Source organism: Ixodes scapularis, unplaced genomic scaffold (genome assembly GCF_016920785.2).
Source record: "Ixodes scapularis isolate PalLabHiFi unplaced genomic scaffold, ASM1692078v2 PGA_scaffold9__187_contigs__length_104089568, whole genome shotgun sequence".
Lineage (NCBI taxonomy): Eukaryota > Metazoa > Arthropoda > Arachnida > Ixodida > Ixodidae > Ixodes > Ixodes scapularis.
In genome coordinates this window covers 61,312,005-61,329,174 of record NW_024609884.1, presented here as the reverse complement: position 1 = coordinate 61,329,174, position 17,170 = coordinate 61,312,005, and the positions used below count along the sequence as shown (strand labels likewise).

The 17,170-nt window shown below is 44.7% G+C and overlaps 1 protein-coding gene across 4 annotated transcripts in view; it reads right to left on the bottom strand.

Annotated features, from left to right (window-relative positions):
- LOC8038471 overlaps nt 1-17,170 on the bottom strand; it is a 69,692-nt gene that overhangs the window by 42,061 nt on the left and 10,461 nt on the right. For all 4 annotated transcript variants that reach the window (XM_029982322.3, XM_029982262.4, XM_040500797.2 and 1 more), the window contains 4 exons: nt 10,285-10,360; nt 6,052-6,152; nt 5,133-5,169; nt 4,449-4,541 (listed from right to left, as the gene is read on the bottom strand). In XM_029982322.3, coding sequence (XP_029838182.1) covers nt 4,449-4,541; nt 5,133-5,169; nt 6,052-6,152; nt 10,285-10,360 — 307 coding nt within the window. The remainder of the gene's footprint in view (nt 1-4,448; nt 4,542-5,132; nt 5,170-6,051; nt 6,153-10,284; nt 10,361-17,170) is intronic.

The window sequence follows — 17,170 nt, the reverse complement described above, 5'->3', positions numbered from 1 at the left end:
GGGATACACAGGGAGAATAAACAGAACAAAGGATTGCAAGGCCGACCAAGCTAAACGGGCTAATTGTTGCCAATCGAGTCGATAGGAACCGAAACCAAGACAAAAAACAAATTTTTTTTTGGCGCACGTTGTGCGATTTGGTGCATAATGGCGCAAGGTATTGGCTGTGGCGCAGTTTCCGTGAAATGGCGCAGGATGGCGCAGACAAATGCGTCTGGCGCAAAATGGCGCAAATGGCGCAGCCGTTCCACCCCTGAATCCTTTATCTTGCATCTGGCAGTGAGGAAAACAATTACTGTGGCAAATCATAGCTCTCCACAAAAAATGAAGGCAGTGAGTCACAATGAAGGCAGGGCAACTCAGTAAGCACCAACTGGTTCTTTGGCACTGCCTGCTTTGAACACTCTAAGGTGGACAAAAGACAGTGTCGGTATTCGTGTTAATTTGATTTAAACTTTCAATTAGTAGTTTGAGGCATTGATGCAATCCCGGCAATCACACATACAAGTCTATGAGAAAAAAAAAAAAGATGTCAAGGAGCAATTAAAAGTTCTTAATCTGGGTCTGGTCAATTCGAAGGAATTTTTCGTGCGCTCCGGAAGTTCGGTAACTCCGGGAGCATAAAGAAAAGCCTCGCGATTACGCTGATCGAGCCTAAATCGCAACCATGCACACTTTATTCCTTCTATCTACTGTTAGTGCAGTCAGGAAAAGAGCGAACAATTGCGTTGGGCCAATACAACCTAGAAGACGAAGTCCTTCCTTCCAAAACATCACCACTAGTGGATCCAAGCTGCCTATCTTACACCCGTGTCGTCGCATGCACATCTTGCAGCGTCTCGCAACGAGTGCAAAAATAGCGGCGCAATCTCATCGAGCTTCACAGTGTTGGCCGCTCAGTGTGAGTTGGGGAACCGCTAACAGAGCAGCCTTTATCTAGGTGGTACTGGCTGGGCTAGCGGCTAAGCCACACAAGCCGGTCAAGCGAACAAACCAAGCCAAGCATGGCAGTGTTCCTACTGAGTTACGGAAACCATCAACAGCATGGCCACACAGCACGCACTGCCAACAAAATTGGGCTTGAGCAATTACCCGGCCCTGGGAGATGTTTTGTTCGCCGAATATACTGACGTCAAGACACGCCGGGGTTTGTGGTCCACTTTCGAACAATGAATTGTGCAAGCAGTTAGAGCTAGGAACCGTTGCGCCCCTCTCTGTGCCGCTTGCCGTAAAGTTCCAAGACAATGCCTGCCCCCAAGATATCACCCATCTCGGGTTTCGGGCTAAATATCTGAAATATAAAAATTACGAAATATCACCCACCTCCTCGGATTCAAGTCGGATGTCACACAACATCCGACAAGAATCACATCAACTGCGCAATTTGCTGTACCGGCGCGTCTGACAAGCGAGTTCATGGCGGGTTCCAGTGGCGTAGCCAGAAAATATTTTCGGGCGGTGTTTCAAGGTACTGGTGCAATCACACACACAATAAAACCCCCTAACTACGCGCCTGGCGGGTTCCCATGTTTTTCTCCGATCTGCGCATGCAATACCGGCTCCCGTAACACGCGAGTTGTTCCCGCATGTATGTTGCACCGTGAAATGTGAATCTGCTGCATCAGCAATCTGCAGTATCCGTTCCAGTGACAAAGTTTGTAGCAGATTCCCGCATTTTTGTCCGTGATCTGCGCATAGCGATCTCAATTCCACGCAAGTTCGTCCCGCATGTACCGTATTTACTCGCGTAATTAACCCACTCGCATAATGAACCCACACCCCCTTTTGTCCTTGAGGAAATACTTTTTTTTTTTGTGTGTGTGTGTGGGGGGAGCACCCCAATTCAAAAGTTGGTGTGTAATATCTGTTCACTTTATCTTGGTGCGATCGCCGGTGCCGTAGACGATTGCAGTAACGTAACAACACACCGTTATACATCAAGCAACGATGCCAAAAAGTCTAAGAACCATGCTAAACAGTCTGCCGTGACGCGAGCGCGATTGACGCAAGTCACAGTTTAAAAATCGCACGTTTTTGTGGCGGAGCACCATCTGTCGATTGCAACGGAAAGCTCCTTGCTCATAGCGCCATGCAAGCGCGGCGGTATGTAAAGAAAGTAAAAAACAATGTAAAATCGCCGCCATTTCATCGCTGCTTCTGTTTTTGTGTGGATTGTGTTTTGTGGAGAACTTGGACACCTGCTGCGAAAGCTACGATGGGCCGGTACGCTAGCTATACGGCCGGTTTTAAGCTCAAAGTCGTTGAGCATGCGTTGGAGCATGGGAACCGCGCGGCTGGACGGCATTTCAGTGTCGATACGGTGCGTGTACACTACTGACGAAAACAAGAGGAAGAGCTTTGCACTACAAAAAAGGATCGCCGCGCATTTCGAGGGCCAAAACAAGACAAGTTTCCCCTCGTGGAGAACGAAGTTCTGGATTATGTGAAGAGGCTCCGCAGTGAAGGCTGTGCAGTGTCCCACGAGCCGATTCAAAATGACGCAGCAAGCGACGTCAGTGCAGAGAGTGACAGTAGTTGCGAGTAGGAGCACCAACAAATGGCCGGCTAGTGACATGAATAAAAAAAATGGTTACATATATGTTGTGTATGTGCTTTTCCATTTTTAAAAGGTAAGGTTTTATTTAATAGAGAGTTTCCTATCTACATCGTGATATGAAATTTCAATTCTTATAAATCTGTCGCAACTTTTTTTTTTTTCCCCTCATCCTGCGTAATGAACCCTCCCCCCAAATTGACGTTCACTTTTTTGAAAAAAAGGTGGATTCATTATGTGAGTAAACACGGTATATTGCATCGTGAAATTCTATTCTGCTGTGTTTGCGATCTGCGTGATTTGTTACCGTGACATACAAGTTTGTAGCGGACTCCCTCGTTTTTGTCCACGATCTGCCCAAGCGATTTCGGTTCCCATGACAGACAAGTTTGTAGCGGGTTCCCGGGTGTTTATTGCACCATAAAACTTGAATCTGCTGCATCTGCAATTTGCAGTATTTGCTCCCGTGAAGATGCAAGTTCTTGGCGGGTTTCCACAGGTCTTTTGATGTGATAAGCGTGTGCTTATCGCATCATAAAACGCAAATTTGCCGTGTCCGCAATCCGCGGTATCAGTTCCCGTTTTATGTGGTTTGTAGTGGATATCCCAGTGTCTTATCGCCTTTTTTTTTTATATATAAATTTTTATTGTCGCATTTTTAAAGATAGCGCACCCCATGTTTTTCCCAATTTATCCCTTCATTTTGGGTGGGCGTTTTTACGGGATTTTACGGTATATTACAAAACTAAGCGAAAATTATGTAACACACCAACACGGCCGCAAGCCCGCTGAAACCGAAACCAACCAAATTGAAGCCACCTTATGGCGCCGCGTGTGTGAGCGCCCCCTGTCCACTGGTCAGGTAACTACTAAAATGAGAAGGTCTATACAGATAAAAAAAAAAAAGAAAAAGAGGGCGTGTCGCAATGTTAGGTAATGTTTTTAACAAAAGAAAAAAAGCCGTGCACGGTTGTAACTATGGGTCTTCTATGACGCTTGGGGTGTTTACGCCGTAAAAATTAAATCTCAAAATCCAGTTTTGTGCTCTATGTCCAGCAGCTAATGTTTTTTTCTTACACCAGAACGTTTATACATTTTAGCTTTTGTTTCGCATCAGATGCACACTCTGCACCAGGTACATACTCTCCACATAGAATATTCTTATATACAGCGTACTTTTAAAAATTTGTACAAATAAAATTACTATTCGATATTCGGTTTCTTTTTCTTAATTCGATTCAGTATTCAATAACTATTATTCAGTATTCGCACACCCCAACTTTTTATTCTACATCAACAAATGCTGACGCTCTCTTTTACTGTTCCCTCATGCATGATGGAACGCTAGAATGCCGGTCTCATGGTTGCGTCTTGCAAGCATTGCAGACGTTTTTTGACAAAGCCAGTTTAGCAAGCGTACACAGGCGATGGCCGACGCTGATGTGTAGCTTTCATGGCCGCATCCTTCGGCCATTGCAGATGACTATAGAAGGTGGTAGAAAACGAGATGATGCCGTGCGTCTGCTCGCACGACTAGCAGGCTGTGTCAGACGCCAGACTAGATGCACTGGACGTCGCGACAGGGAGACACTAGGCTTGCAAGCGTGTTCGGCTAAGCAGCCAAGCCCATCCAGTAGTAATGGGTGAGACCACTGATCTTTGGGTGGGGCTTAGAGCAGGCCGAGACATCCACCTAAATTGCATCTACCAACGTAAATATTTCGAAAACGTTAAAAACAAATTTGTGGAAATATTATTTTTAAAAAACATACTATGATTTAGGTCCGTTCATTTTTTTTTTCTTTTTCATTTTAGTGTTTTTTTGTGTTTTTTGTTTTTTTTTAACAGTCGTGATTCAGTTTCTTGGGAAACAGACTATGCGCAGTAAACATACCTCGACATGCTTGAAATGGTGGAGAAGCCAGACGTTTCCGAGTTGAAGCTGCTCTGTTTGCTTCGAAGCTCACCCAGCATGGCCTTGCCCGAGCTGGAAAAAAAAAGAGCAAGGAAAATCTCCTGAGGTCAGCTGAAGTGACTTGTAGACACAAAAGCACATCCCTCCTTCCTAGGGACTCGCAGAGGCTCACATTTTCCTAGTGGAGCCCGAAATGGCTAAGGAAGGGCCCGAAATAGCCTTCAGCCTATTTTTACAACAGGAAAGATACAGCCGACAGCCATGCAAGAGTCGTCACCAAATACACGAACAGACTCCGCACACTTTCCCCACTGCTCCAGTTATCTTTGGCACACAATGAGGCTACCTTCCCAAACACCAAACAAGCCCCCACTTACCCACCGCATCAACACTACCAAGTACAATGTTGACAGGTGCTTATGATGGGGAAGCAAAGAGTGCGGACAAATTATTCTACGGCCGCTATTAAGAGCTCCGATCCCATCCCTGCACTCCCTAGATTCTAAGTACTCTTCACCGCTCCCCTAAAACTTGGTTACAGTGCCGGCTTAAGTTCAGTCTTTTCATGGCTTCCATCATTCCTCAGAAAAGCCCAAGGCCAACGCCCTCGTGGTGTGACATGATTGAGTATCTCAGGGCGGATCTCCCAGACGAGGTACGTACCTAGGTTGCAGCAGGGAAGAACTGCCCAATGTCCTGGCTGCAATGTGAGCAAGACGCCAAGTTAGCGTGCAAACAAACGACACTTCGTCAAAGTGTCTGTCATGGGTGCATTTGCAAATTTCCCCAACGCTACTGATCAATTTGGTTGTGGCTCTGCAAGGGCCAACTAATGAGCCCTTGAGGAACCATGAGAAGGGCTGGTTACAACACAAACGTCTCTTCTGGGTGACAAAGTGAACTAAAACACCATTAGTAGCAAAAAAACAAAATTAACAAAAAGTATGAGCAAAAAAACAGTCACCAATTAATCGAAACAAAAAGGCTGGTTGCTATGACAAGGCTGAACAAAGTTTACGGGCGACACACAAAATCAGCGGTTGGGTAAACATAATTATTTATAGGCCAAAAATATCAAGATTGAATGTATAACTTTAAGTGATCATGCATATACAAGGCATGCACTTCGAAACAGGACAAAAAAGAATATAAAAAGAAAATAAAATGGCAGAAAACTTCAAAGATCACTGAGCACTGGGAAGAAAATGGTGCTCAGGGCATTTAGGAACACTTCACATTTGATAAGCCATTTGCGTGCCGCTGTTTTGAGTTACTAAACATAAACATTGAAAATAGACTTATTGCTTCGCTTGTGCAGCTATTCAAACAAGAATTTTCATCATCTCCCCAAAGAGGAAAAAACGGAAAATATGCAGATGAATGAACCGTACTGATATTAAGAAAACCGCCGAAAGACAAAATCTTTGGTCTCGCCAAATATTGTCTTTCGGCAGCTTCGTTAGCCTTTACTACATGTAAGATGCAGCTCCAGCCACTGAAGTTCCACTGTAACTTGCAAAGTATACTTATTCACCGAAATTGCAGCAAGAATTTACGGCAACCAAAGCGCTTAACTTCCCACCTTCTGCTCCGAGGGTGAGGTTGTCGTCGTCATTGCCCGGCACCTCCGGGTTGACCGGGCAGCCGCCGTCCCGGCGCATGATACTCTCCAACGGGCTGGCCCTTGGGGGAAGCAAGGGCAGGGGTCGGCATCGAACCACGCGCCGCATAAAGGCCGGCTCAATGATGGCACCACATTAGAGAAGAGGTTTGTTGAGCCGACAAGACGCCCCATAGTAAGTCTTCAGATAAACTTTAATTTATAAAGGAAATTAAAAAAGATACTCAAAAGCAGCTCAGCCAACATATTCCTTTTGTTCTTTGTAATTTTAGGGGAAACTATCATAATCGAAGGTAGAATGTCTAGTCAGATTAATTAAGGATTATATATAGCCACGGGCTTCGTATTTTCTCTCCTCTAATGCACTAAAGTTAAGAGGATGGTAATTCTGCATTGCATACACAATGATATTATAAAGTGAACAAGAGCTTTTTTTTTGTTTCACGATACATTATATCTTTTGAAGCACACTTTAAAACAAAAATTTTGAAAGTCCACTTCGTCCCGACACTGAACCTGCGGTGCACAATTATGTTTCATAACATCAATACTAAAAAAAAAATCTCTCGAAAGAAAAAAAAAATGTATTAGTTATTCTATTCCAGTCTGCGATGGTGGATGACCAGCGAAGCGGTTTAGCACACGACACAGACGTGACACAGAATTTTGAACAAAGATACGAACACATTTATTGGATCGATCGGTGGTCATCATGACAATCCGGAGGAACTAGACACGCGTGACGGGACCACCACCAGGCGGAAAGTAGACACGCACGACAGGACCGCCACCCCGGGAGAGCGGAAGGAAAGGAAACTAGACACGCAAGCGCTTGGAACGACGACGAAGAGAGGGCAATGCGAGGGTAGATATGGCCGACATGGGTCGCACAGCGGCAAATCTTTGAGAAACCTTTATCATCTGCCTGAGAGTCTACTGATCTTGAAAATGGTGCTTATTGATAACTAATCTAGTGAAAATGCATATCCAAGTGATGAGACATATAAGCTTTTGCACAGAATGAAGCGATTTTGCATCAAATTTGAGACCAGAGTTTTTGTTGACGCACACAGAACCCTAGCCATAAACAGCTTCACTGTAAAAAACATTAAGACTGCATCAGAGCAGTAATTCCCCTTAACGTTTTGTCAATTTTTGCCAAGTTTGACAGCATGTAATAGACAAAGTTAAAATAATACAACACTCAAAGTATTTTATAAATATAGTAGTCTATAGTGCTAATATTGACAACAATTTGTACAATTATAGAAACTATATGTTGCAAGTCAAAAGTGCACAAACATGGCTACTTCAACATTTTGACTTTTTATTTGTGATTTTTATCTCATAGTGTTTTTGAAATATAGCATTGGAATTTTGTTTATATATTGTTCACAAAAGTATTGTCTGTATATAATTTGTTGCTTTAGTTAAGAAACAAAAATATTTACAGTATTTCCCTACAACAAACATGTCCCAAGGTAAAACATGCAACTCCAACATGCAATTAAAAAAAAAAAAATCTTTGATCTTTTTTGCTATTTAGTTGAAGCATTTTACATTATATCATGTTTTTCCATTCAAAATTTGTTGCATTATTTTGTCTCTGTTTAAAAATATAGCACTTTGAAAAGCACACATTTGATTACTCTGACATTTTTACTTTACATTTGTGATTTATTATCTCGTACCATTTCTTTTAAGAAATGGTACGAGATAATGATTGGAACTGTCTTCCCATATTTTTCACACAAGAATCTAGCATTTGCATATAATTTGTTCTAGATTATAAAAATATATGATCCAAATATAAATATTTTTACTTAGGTAAAACATTTTACATTTTACATTAGACACTCCCTGTGACGCGACCGGTGCGACACCGCACGGCCGTTACCGAAGGTAGGCAGTGAGAAGCCCAGCGAAACAAAACGACGCCGTTGTTTTTTTAAAAGTTTAATCCAAATATAAATCAGATTTTATATATATATATATATATATAATATTAAGGCGGAATTTATACCGAAAAGTGGATTGGAGAAAAACGCATTCAAAGTGCTCAAACTTCTACCTTTTCTTTAGCAATGGTGAACTGAAAATAATTTATAAAGAAATAATTATAGACAGTAAACAAATGACTTTCTGGGAATCCTCTCTAGATGTTTGCGATGTAAATAGGGCATTTTTCAAAATAATCATTTTTTGCAGAAATTTTTGTTTTTTGTGTTTAGTGTCTCTTAAAGGGGTCATGAAACCCTTTTCCAACTTTTTCCTGTTTAGCTTTCCTCCTCAATTCATAAATCGTGCATTCTACCGAACAGTTCAAGAAGACGGAAAGAGGGGAGTCCCCCCTTGCTCGGACCCTCGTTTGTGTAGCCGGACACGGCCATCCTCCCCCTAGAAGATTAGCCCGTCGCTCAAAAATCAGACAAATGTTGCTTTTCCCACCCCGTTCACCCGGAAGCTGACAGTGCTGTGGAAGCAATGTGCCCGTTGGGCCAGCCACACTTTTGCCGTGTCATCACGCTCTCTCGCGCACCCACGCACAGAGAATGACGTCAGGTGATGAAAGGGAGGCGGCTGATTGGTCCGGCAAGCGCGTAGCTTCCACCAGAATGTCAGCTTAGAAGTGAAGAGAATAAGTAAGGTCCGGTGTCATGTGACGTACACTTGGACCCGGTGACGTGCTTTGGGGACCGCGGATGTATCACAGTGAAAAGGCAGAGAGCTTACGAAGGGAAGGAGGTACGATATAGACCGCTGTTTTCAAATTTTCGTACTGAAAGTCAACCTTTTGACTTTCTACCTTTTTTTTTTTTTTGGCCCACTGGACGATGTGCTATTAGTAAAATCCCAATATAAATTGATTTATCCCAGCCCAAAATTTGTTTCATGGGCCCTTTAACATTGCAACAAAATTCTAGCACCTATTTTATTGTCTAAATGTCAACCCCGTTCTGGCCGCACCAAAGAGACACCAATTTTTTTTATCAAAAAGACACCAAAACATTAATTAAAGGGAATACACTGAATGTCTTTACATAACTCTGACCCTAGAAGCAGCGCCGCTCTGCGGAAGTACAGTGGCAAGCTGCATGTGTGTGAGCCCTGTCAAACCGAATGTTCCTTCCCTCGTGGCCTATTCAACTCCTGCCACTTGATGACGCCAAGTGGCGGAGCTGACAACCAGACCAGACCCCAAGCAGCTTTGCCGGTGCTGGTCCATACTAAAGTCACGTCTCCCGGAATGTATCACACTCTCAGACGGTTGATCTTCGAGCACTCGGTGGGATCGGTCCTTTGGAACGAAATATATAGCCATCCATTCAAAATACAAGTGTTCAATTCTCATTAGCAAATAGAGTCGATCATGTTTAACTTATTTCTGAATGCAAGAGGTATATTTTAAGTTGCGACTCAGTATCCTTTTAATAATCTAAATGGTCTCAGTTTGATCCTTGCCTAGCGCCAACGCTTTTTTACAGCGTTGACTTCTCAAAACCAATCGGTGTTAAGCCTCGTAGCTATGCTTTTGGGCTTCAAAAAATGCCAAACACCGAGCCAGAGTGTTTCACAATAAAAGTATACTGGAAATTCTGTCAAATAGAAGAACAATGCAACAGCACTGGATTATTATATTTTTTTTTTTAACGAGCAGCAGTTTTTATTGAAATGACATGCAATGTGACACATGGTGAATGAATTGTGAATGTATAAAGGACTTATCGATCCATGCATACCTTATTTATGGGCATTGCATCATTTTCTCTGAAATGCCCCCACACACACAACCTGACCGTAAAATGCCTGCACGCCTATTAGACTATCCTATTAATATGCAGTTCCCACTCTAATATGCAGCCCCCATTCTTACGCAGCAGAGGGCACCGCTTACCCCCCCCCCCTCCACGTAGAACTATGCCATAGGTCACACGCACTACGACATCGCCAAGAGCTGCGGCCTCGCTACGGTGCAACCAACACGAAACAAGCCAGGTTGACGCAGGGTTCCCATACAAAGCTATCACTTTGAAAACAAATGGGTGCCGATCTGAGAATATAACCACAGACCCATATGAAACAAACCTTTGTTTCATCATTTGCCACCGGCTTGAGTGCTTGTGAGAGCAAAATAGCTGCCACAGCACAAGTGGGTTTGGCCTTTCCCCCGGTCAGAATAGGGTAGGGACTTACTTGTTGGCTTCATCAGCGGGAAGAGAATTCACCCACTCTTGGACCGACGTTGGAGATTTGGGTGGTGTACCGGCACCTGCAATGCAAGAGAGAACCAATCGATCGAGCACTTCTTTTAACACCAGACCTCCAGGGTCCAAGAGAAAATGAAAGCAACGTTTATACGGCAAGTTTTAGAGACAGTAGTCAAGTTCTCCATTAAGCAAGCTTTGTAGAGAACTTTAATCTGACAAATGCTTCAGAAATAAGTTCCCAGTAGCTCTGTCCACTTGTTCCTCTATAGCAGTGGTTCTCAACCATTGATATTTTGGGGCCTCTTGTAGACCTGCAAACCTCATGGCACACCCCATCCATGACGAGGGGTCACTGGGCAATTATGATGACAGGATAAATTAGTACAGTAGAATCTTGATACGATCACGGTTAATCCAAATTTCGAGATAAAAAGTGTTTTTTTTTTTTTTTAAATCTCCCACAGAAAATTCTTATTTATAATTTACTACATTTCGGGGTAATGCGAATGCTCCCTCGAGCCACAGGTGGAAGATACTACAAACAAAAGAGCCCACTTCAAAGAGGTAAAGTCCCTCTATTTTTAACATATTAAAGGGATACTACAACGAAATTTCGGCGCTCATTTTTTGGTCTATATGTGTTCAAAAAAGCACCATTAAATCGAACATACCAATATCTTGTTAAAAAAGTCACGAAAAGGAATTTTAAAACGAATTAAACGATTAGCAAAGAGCACCTGGTGGATGTCGCTAACGCCTCGCTTGTAATGCCCGTCTAGCTACCTTGGCAGCTAGTGACGGAGGTTGTCTCGCCTCCGGCCACGACGAGAGAAGGGGGGCAGGAGGAACTCCCCTCTTCCCGAGAATGCCTTTTGTGTGTCACAGAAGTCGCTATTGTCCCCCTACAATATTATAGAAGATTAACCCGTCACTCAAAATTCGTACAAAAGCAGCCGCTTCGGTGGCTGGAATGACTAGGCCATCCTCTCGGCGTCAGCCTCGCCGTAGCTTTGCTCGTCTTGAGACGACCTACGTCACGATTGCGTTGGATGTCACGTGGTCTCCGCTGGGCCTTCTCCGAGCGCTTGCCAGAGTGGGCCGTTTAAACCGAAAAATACAGCCACGAGGCTCAAAATACAGACGTGCGATTGTCATTTACGGATATTGTGGATCATATTCAACCTATTTTTGAACACGACGGGAATATTTCAAATTTCGTTGAAGTATCCCTTTAAGGGGCTTTGAGGTATCCCCACCACTCAGGAGGTTGTAAAGTTGTCTTTGCGCATGTACGCCAATGGAATAAATATGACCGTGTACCGAATGTCTTGGCATTTGAAAAAGGCGTAAACCTTCCCACAACAGAAGAGCTGAAAACTGGGCCAGTTGGTATTAATTCATCATAAAAACAGTGCATGCAAAAAACAGGGATGAAAAGATGAGAACACACACGACAAACACAGCCAGAGGCGGACTTTGCATTTTGCCACTCTACGCAACCCCGCTCCCTTTGGTCAGTGACCATGAAAAAGCTAAGTTTGGAGTTAAAATTTTCAAAAGCAGCTAGATTTGGAGCTAGAATTCGCAAAGTAGCTAAATTAAAAGCTAGATTTAAAAAAAAAAAAAAAAAGACAAACCAATTAATTTGGGGGTGGCTACAAATTGGCCGCCCACAAAATTCGGCCACCTTAGGATACTCTGCCTACTGGTCAGTCCGCCCCTGCTCACAACTGACGCAGCATTGCTCTATCCATATTGTCACGTGATATGAGCTGCCGGAATGAGTAACTCGAAATCACTAGAGAGAGATTTGGAACGCAGTGTAATCATGTGGAAGCACAACATGGCACAGCAACGACGGATACATGCAAAGTTGCAAGTGAAAATGTGCCACAGATGCCCAACGTAACAAGCAGAATTGGCTCCAATCGAGGATTACTGATCATGTCTCACAAGCGGAAGGCGCTTTTATTTGAAATTTTATTTGAAATTCTGAAAAAGGTTGACAGAGACTCGAAAAGGAAATGTGCAAGCCTAGCAAAGGAGTTAGGCCTCGCACCGTCGACCCTCTGTCAGTCAGCGTGAAGTGATCATGAAGAATGTGCAATTCTTCAGCACAGTAAAGGGAGGGGGGGATGCAATTTTGGAGGCACCAGCCCCCCCCCCCCCCCCCCTCCCTTCCCCCTTTACTGGTTGTGATCCCGGGAAGTGAAAAGAAGGGGGGAGGGGGGGGGAGAAGGGTACGAAAAACCTAAGGCCTGGCTACGCCACTGCTTCAGCATAAATATGACGCAGGCTGAGACAGCACAGCATGTGAAGCTTGAGGAAATCCTCTTGACGTGGTTTAAAAAAGTCTCGGCAGGTTGTGTCAATACTGATGCCAAGAAAGCTGACAGCATCAGGCTTTCGCTCAACATAGAAAACTTCCAAGCCTCCACGGGTTAAGCCCACCGTTTTGAAGTAAGGCATGACTTGGTGCATAAAAGCGTCTGTGGAGAAGGCAAAAAAGTGGATGCATCTGTCACTAGTGACTGAATGACCAACATGCTGCCATCGCTTATTGCAGAGTACAAAGCCCGGCATATATTCAATGCTGATGAGGCGGGCCTCTTCATTCATGTCCAACGAGACAAACGCTTTTGTTTTAAGGGCCAGACTTGCCAGGGTGGCCAGAAAGGTAAGCAGAGTCACCGTGCTCTTCCGTTGCAATGCCGACGGCTCAGAAATGATGAAGCTCACCGTCTTTGGGAGGTACAAAAAGCCCAGATGTTTCAAATCAGCAGTCGGTTTGCCCTGCATTCACACCCAAGCACGAAGGTACTTTCGTAAGAAAACATACACTGTATGATTTAAAAAAAAAAAATTGCAACAATTTTATTTTTATTTGGAATGGAGAGCGTGCTGGTAAGGATAATATAATGGGAAGAACACAAAACACAAAGGCAGACAATGCACCAAGGATGCCCAACGCAACAAGCCGAATTGGTTGCGGTCGAGGACTACTGATCATGTCTACTGCTATTATTCTTATTAAAGGGCAACTCTGTTTCATTTTTGGTTTTGGAAAAACAATGCAGTCCTCTTCAGTATCACCTAGCAAGACCACACATCAAATATTACGAAGCAGTTCTGTCTAAATGTCTCTTAAACGGTCTGGCAAACTTCGCAACTCGCCAAGTTGCCGAAATCGGCCAACTTGAGCGGGTGCAACCAACAGCGCGGTCAAGACTACAGCATGGGCGCAGCCAACATTGAGCTAAACGTCATCACCATTGCCCCCTTTTGCTGTTTTTACTTCTCCGGGCGAGCGTAGCGGATGACGTCAGCAATGTTTCCTCTCGACGCTCAGCGGCGTTCACGTGATTAGCGTAACGCACCTGCGCAGCGCACTTCTTGGGAGCCGTCCTGCCGCCTTGCAGTTACCGCTGTTTCCCGCGCTGCAACCACCGTCGTCGTTTCACCACTTGTGATTACTGTCTCTCAGAGTTTCGTCCATACTACGGACACCACGTGCGCAGACTTGTACCGCAGTTGTGCTGACGTCGTCGAATGTCGTAGACTCCAAAACGTGGTGAAGAGTGCGGTGCAGACGACACTTGCGCCTGGCACACGCCCGCCCCAGTACCACCCGTCGTTGAATAGAGGATCACGTGACATCTCGTACCACGCGATGGCCATGTTCTTGGCGGCCCACGGCCAATGTTGCCAGACGGAGCCAAAGTTTCGGTTTCGATTTCCGCTCGTGTTTAAAAATAGATTTAAAAATATATATCCATTTTTTGTGAAGCAAACGACGTAGTGTCTTTTACTAGGGCTTTTTATTTCGAAATCACTCATTATAACAAAATCTTCGTAATTGAGCAGAGTTGCCCTTTAAAGGGGCGGTGCAACAATTTGCGGACTTTGGCTAATTAATTGCGAGAATTGATCCCGGCCACATATAAAACGAAGGACCGAAAACTATTCTTTCCTGCTTGCCCTAGTTTTCATTAAAAAAAATAAAAGAAATTGGTATCTCTGGCACCCCTCAACTCAACATTGAAGCGGCACCAGCTTCGCCTGTGACGTCATTCGGAGTGGCGTTGGTTTCCGGTTGGGTTCTTCTGGCTTCCGTTTCCCCAGCGCTCGCCGGCTCGCCAGGCTCGCCGGTCTCCCGCTCTCCCGCCGATTTTCGACCAACATGGCGGCATGGGCGGACGGCCTGAGCGACGTCGAGCGCAAGATGCTTGCGACGCGGCGGGCAGTCGAAGTCGAGGTCGAGACGCCAGGAACAATAACGATACCACGATACTACGGACCACGACCAACGCACTCCGTCGAGCGAGGGAAAGACAAAACGTCCGGGTTGCTCGTGTAGCCACCGTAGGCGCCTCGGGCGTCGACGGATGACGGCGACGGCAGGTTTTGTTGACTTGCGGTAGATGGCGCCACAAATAATTCATACCCTTTTAGCGGCAATATTAGGCTTTTGAAGCGTTTCTGCATGCCTAAACAACAAGATTTTTTAAACTTAACCTTAAATCAAGCTTACAATTGCCTAACACTATCACTTACAAAAAACATTTCGAATGACGTCACACCACAGGTTCCATTTGCGGCCACCATGTGGCCGCAGGTTGGGAAAAAAAGTGTTTTTTATTTTACGATTACGCAGCGAAATAGAGGTATTTTGGGGTATGGTGGCACTTTTTCTCTTACTTATGCCAAAGTAAACAATATAAAAAATACAAGCTGCACATTCGTTCAGTGTTAAAATCATTGCACCGCCCCTTTAATATAAGGCAAATAAAAAGGCTTGGATGAAAACAGCCTTCTTCAAAACATTTCTTACCTACTTCAACCACACACAAGTTGTCATGAAAGAATAGGAAGATTGTGTTGTTTCTTGATCGGATATTTTTACACACCCGAAACAGGTGAACCTTGACAATGTTAGAGTGGTGTTTCTGCCGGCAAACACAACAAGTCACCTGCAACCGTTGGATGCTGGCAGAATTCGGACTGTGGTGCACCGTTTCAAATGGCTACCGGTACGGCATCTCCTTGCAAAAATCAACCAAAAAGACGAAGACCTCCAAATAAGCCCCTGAATGCCCTGCACTTTGTCACTGTGTTGTGGGACCGTGTCACCCCAAGCACTATCAAGCGTGGTATTTTAAATCCCACAGTGACAGTGGTTGCATCTCCAGAAGAGGACAGCTTCGACATAGAAAAATGGGAGCAACTCAACGTTGAAGTATGTTTCCATGACTTCGACACCGCAGATGATGACCTTGCAACTTGCAGACAGGACATCATCGATGAGATGACAGCATCGCAACCGGGAAGCTTCAATAGCAACAGCAATCAAAAAAAAAAGAGGAGCAACCACCAACGACGACCGAAATGCTGCAGGCTCTCGACGTTCTGCGGAGTGTCACAAGCTCGACCTACACTGGCGACAACAAATGTGCACAACTTTACGCATTTCGAAAGTGCTAACTGGGCAACCTCGTGGAAAAGACCCCAAAAATTCGTAAGACTTTCTTGCCCCCGAATAGAGAGCAAATAAACAGCAAGTATTTCTTTCACTTTGCTGTATTTATTTGGTTCATTGTTTGATCGTACAAACTTCGGATGACAAAAATATTTTACCCGACCCAAAGAGATTCGTATCATCGAAATTCCACTGTACAACTAGAGTCACAGACAAGGTGAGGATGGCCGGGCATCTTTTACAGCGGAGCTGTTAAGAGCTAGTTTCCCCAGAATCGTGTCCCCCGCAAAGAAATGTCGACACAAAACTCTGGACAGCTACCGCCATCTATGAGCGACGGCGGCAACCAGACAACCGGTTTACCGGCCTCGCTCATAGATGGCGGCAACCTTTCAGCCTTTCCACTCTGGTTTTCACCAGAGTGGAAAGGCTGAATTTCTCTAGGCGTCGTCCTAGAAGTCGTCCTTGAGGTAGGCCTTGAGGTCGTCCTCGATGTTGTCCGAGAGGTTGTCCTCGAGGTCGTCCTAGAAGTCATCCTTGAGGTCATCCTTGAGGTTGTCCTCGAGGTTATCCTACAAGTCGTCCTTGAGGTCGTCCTAAACGTAGTCCTTGAGGTCGTTCTAGACGTCGTCCCTGAGTTCATCCTTGAGGTCGTCCTAAACATCATCGTTGAGGTTGTCCCTGAGGTCGTTCTAGAAGTCGTCGTTGAGGTCGTCCTAGAAGTCATCCTAGAGGTCGTCCTTGAGGTTGTCCTAGATGTCGTCCTCTAAGCGTCGTCCTTGAGGTCGTCCAAAAAGTGGTCCTTGAGGTCGTCCCACAATAGTACAGCTTTGTTGGTCTTCCTTCTTCAGCAGAGTGGAAACGCTGAGAGTTTTTCGAACAACCGGTTTCCACCACCCGCGCGTTGCCTTTCGTCATGCTTTGGCTGCGCGTGCACGCTCAAGGCTCATGAGATGCCGAAGCGTTGTCGAAGAAAGCTCGTCCCTGCCATTCTCCTCCTGTCAGTGACTAGAATCGCTAGCAAGAAATATAACTTGTTAAATAACAAGGAAACCTCACATAAAAGTGAAATAATTCTTCTGTGCATGACAAAAAAAGTTACTGCTTGTCATGACCAACAAAGCGAGGGCTTTGTAGGACCCCATTTGAGAGACACTGCTCAGAAAATTCCTTTGGCAAGCGAATATCAGTCTGGAACATGCTGTAGTTGGCATGGGTATCCATCAGTCTCATCAGGGAGACGGCAAGAATACAAATTTTGAGGCCCAGAGTTAAATAGCAGAACCCCAAGGAGACTACAGCAGTGGAATGTAAACGAAATTCATTTGTCAACTTTAGTGTAGTCTGTAACAGTGAGCTATTAACAAAACTAACATGAAGCCTTTGATTGGCTTTT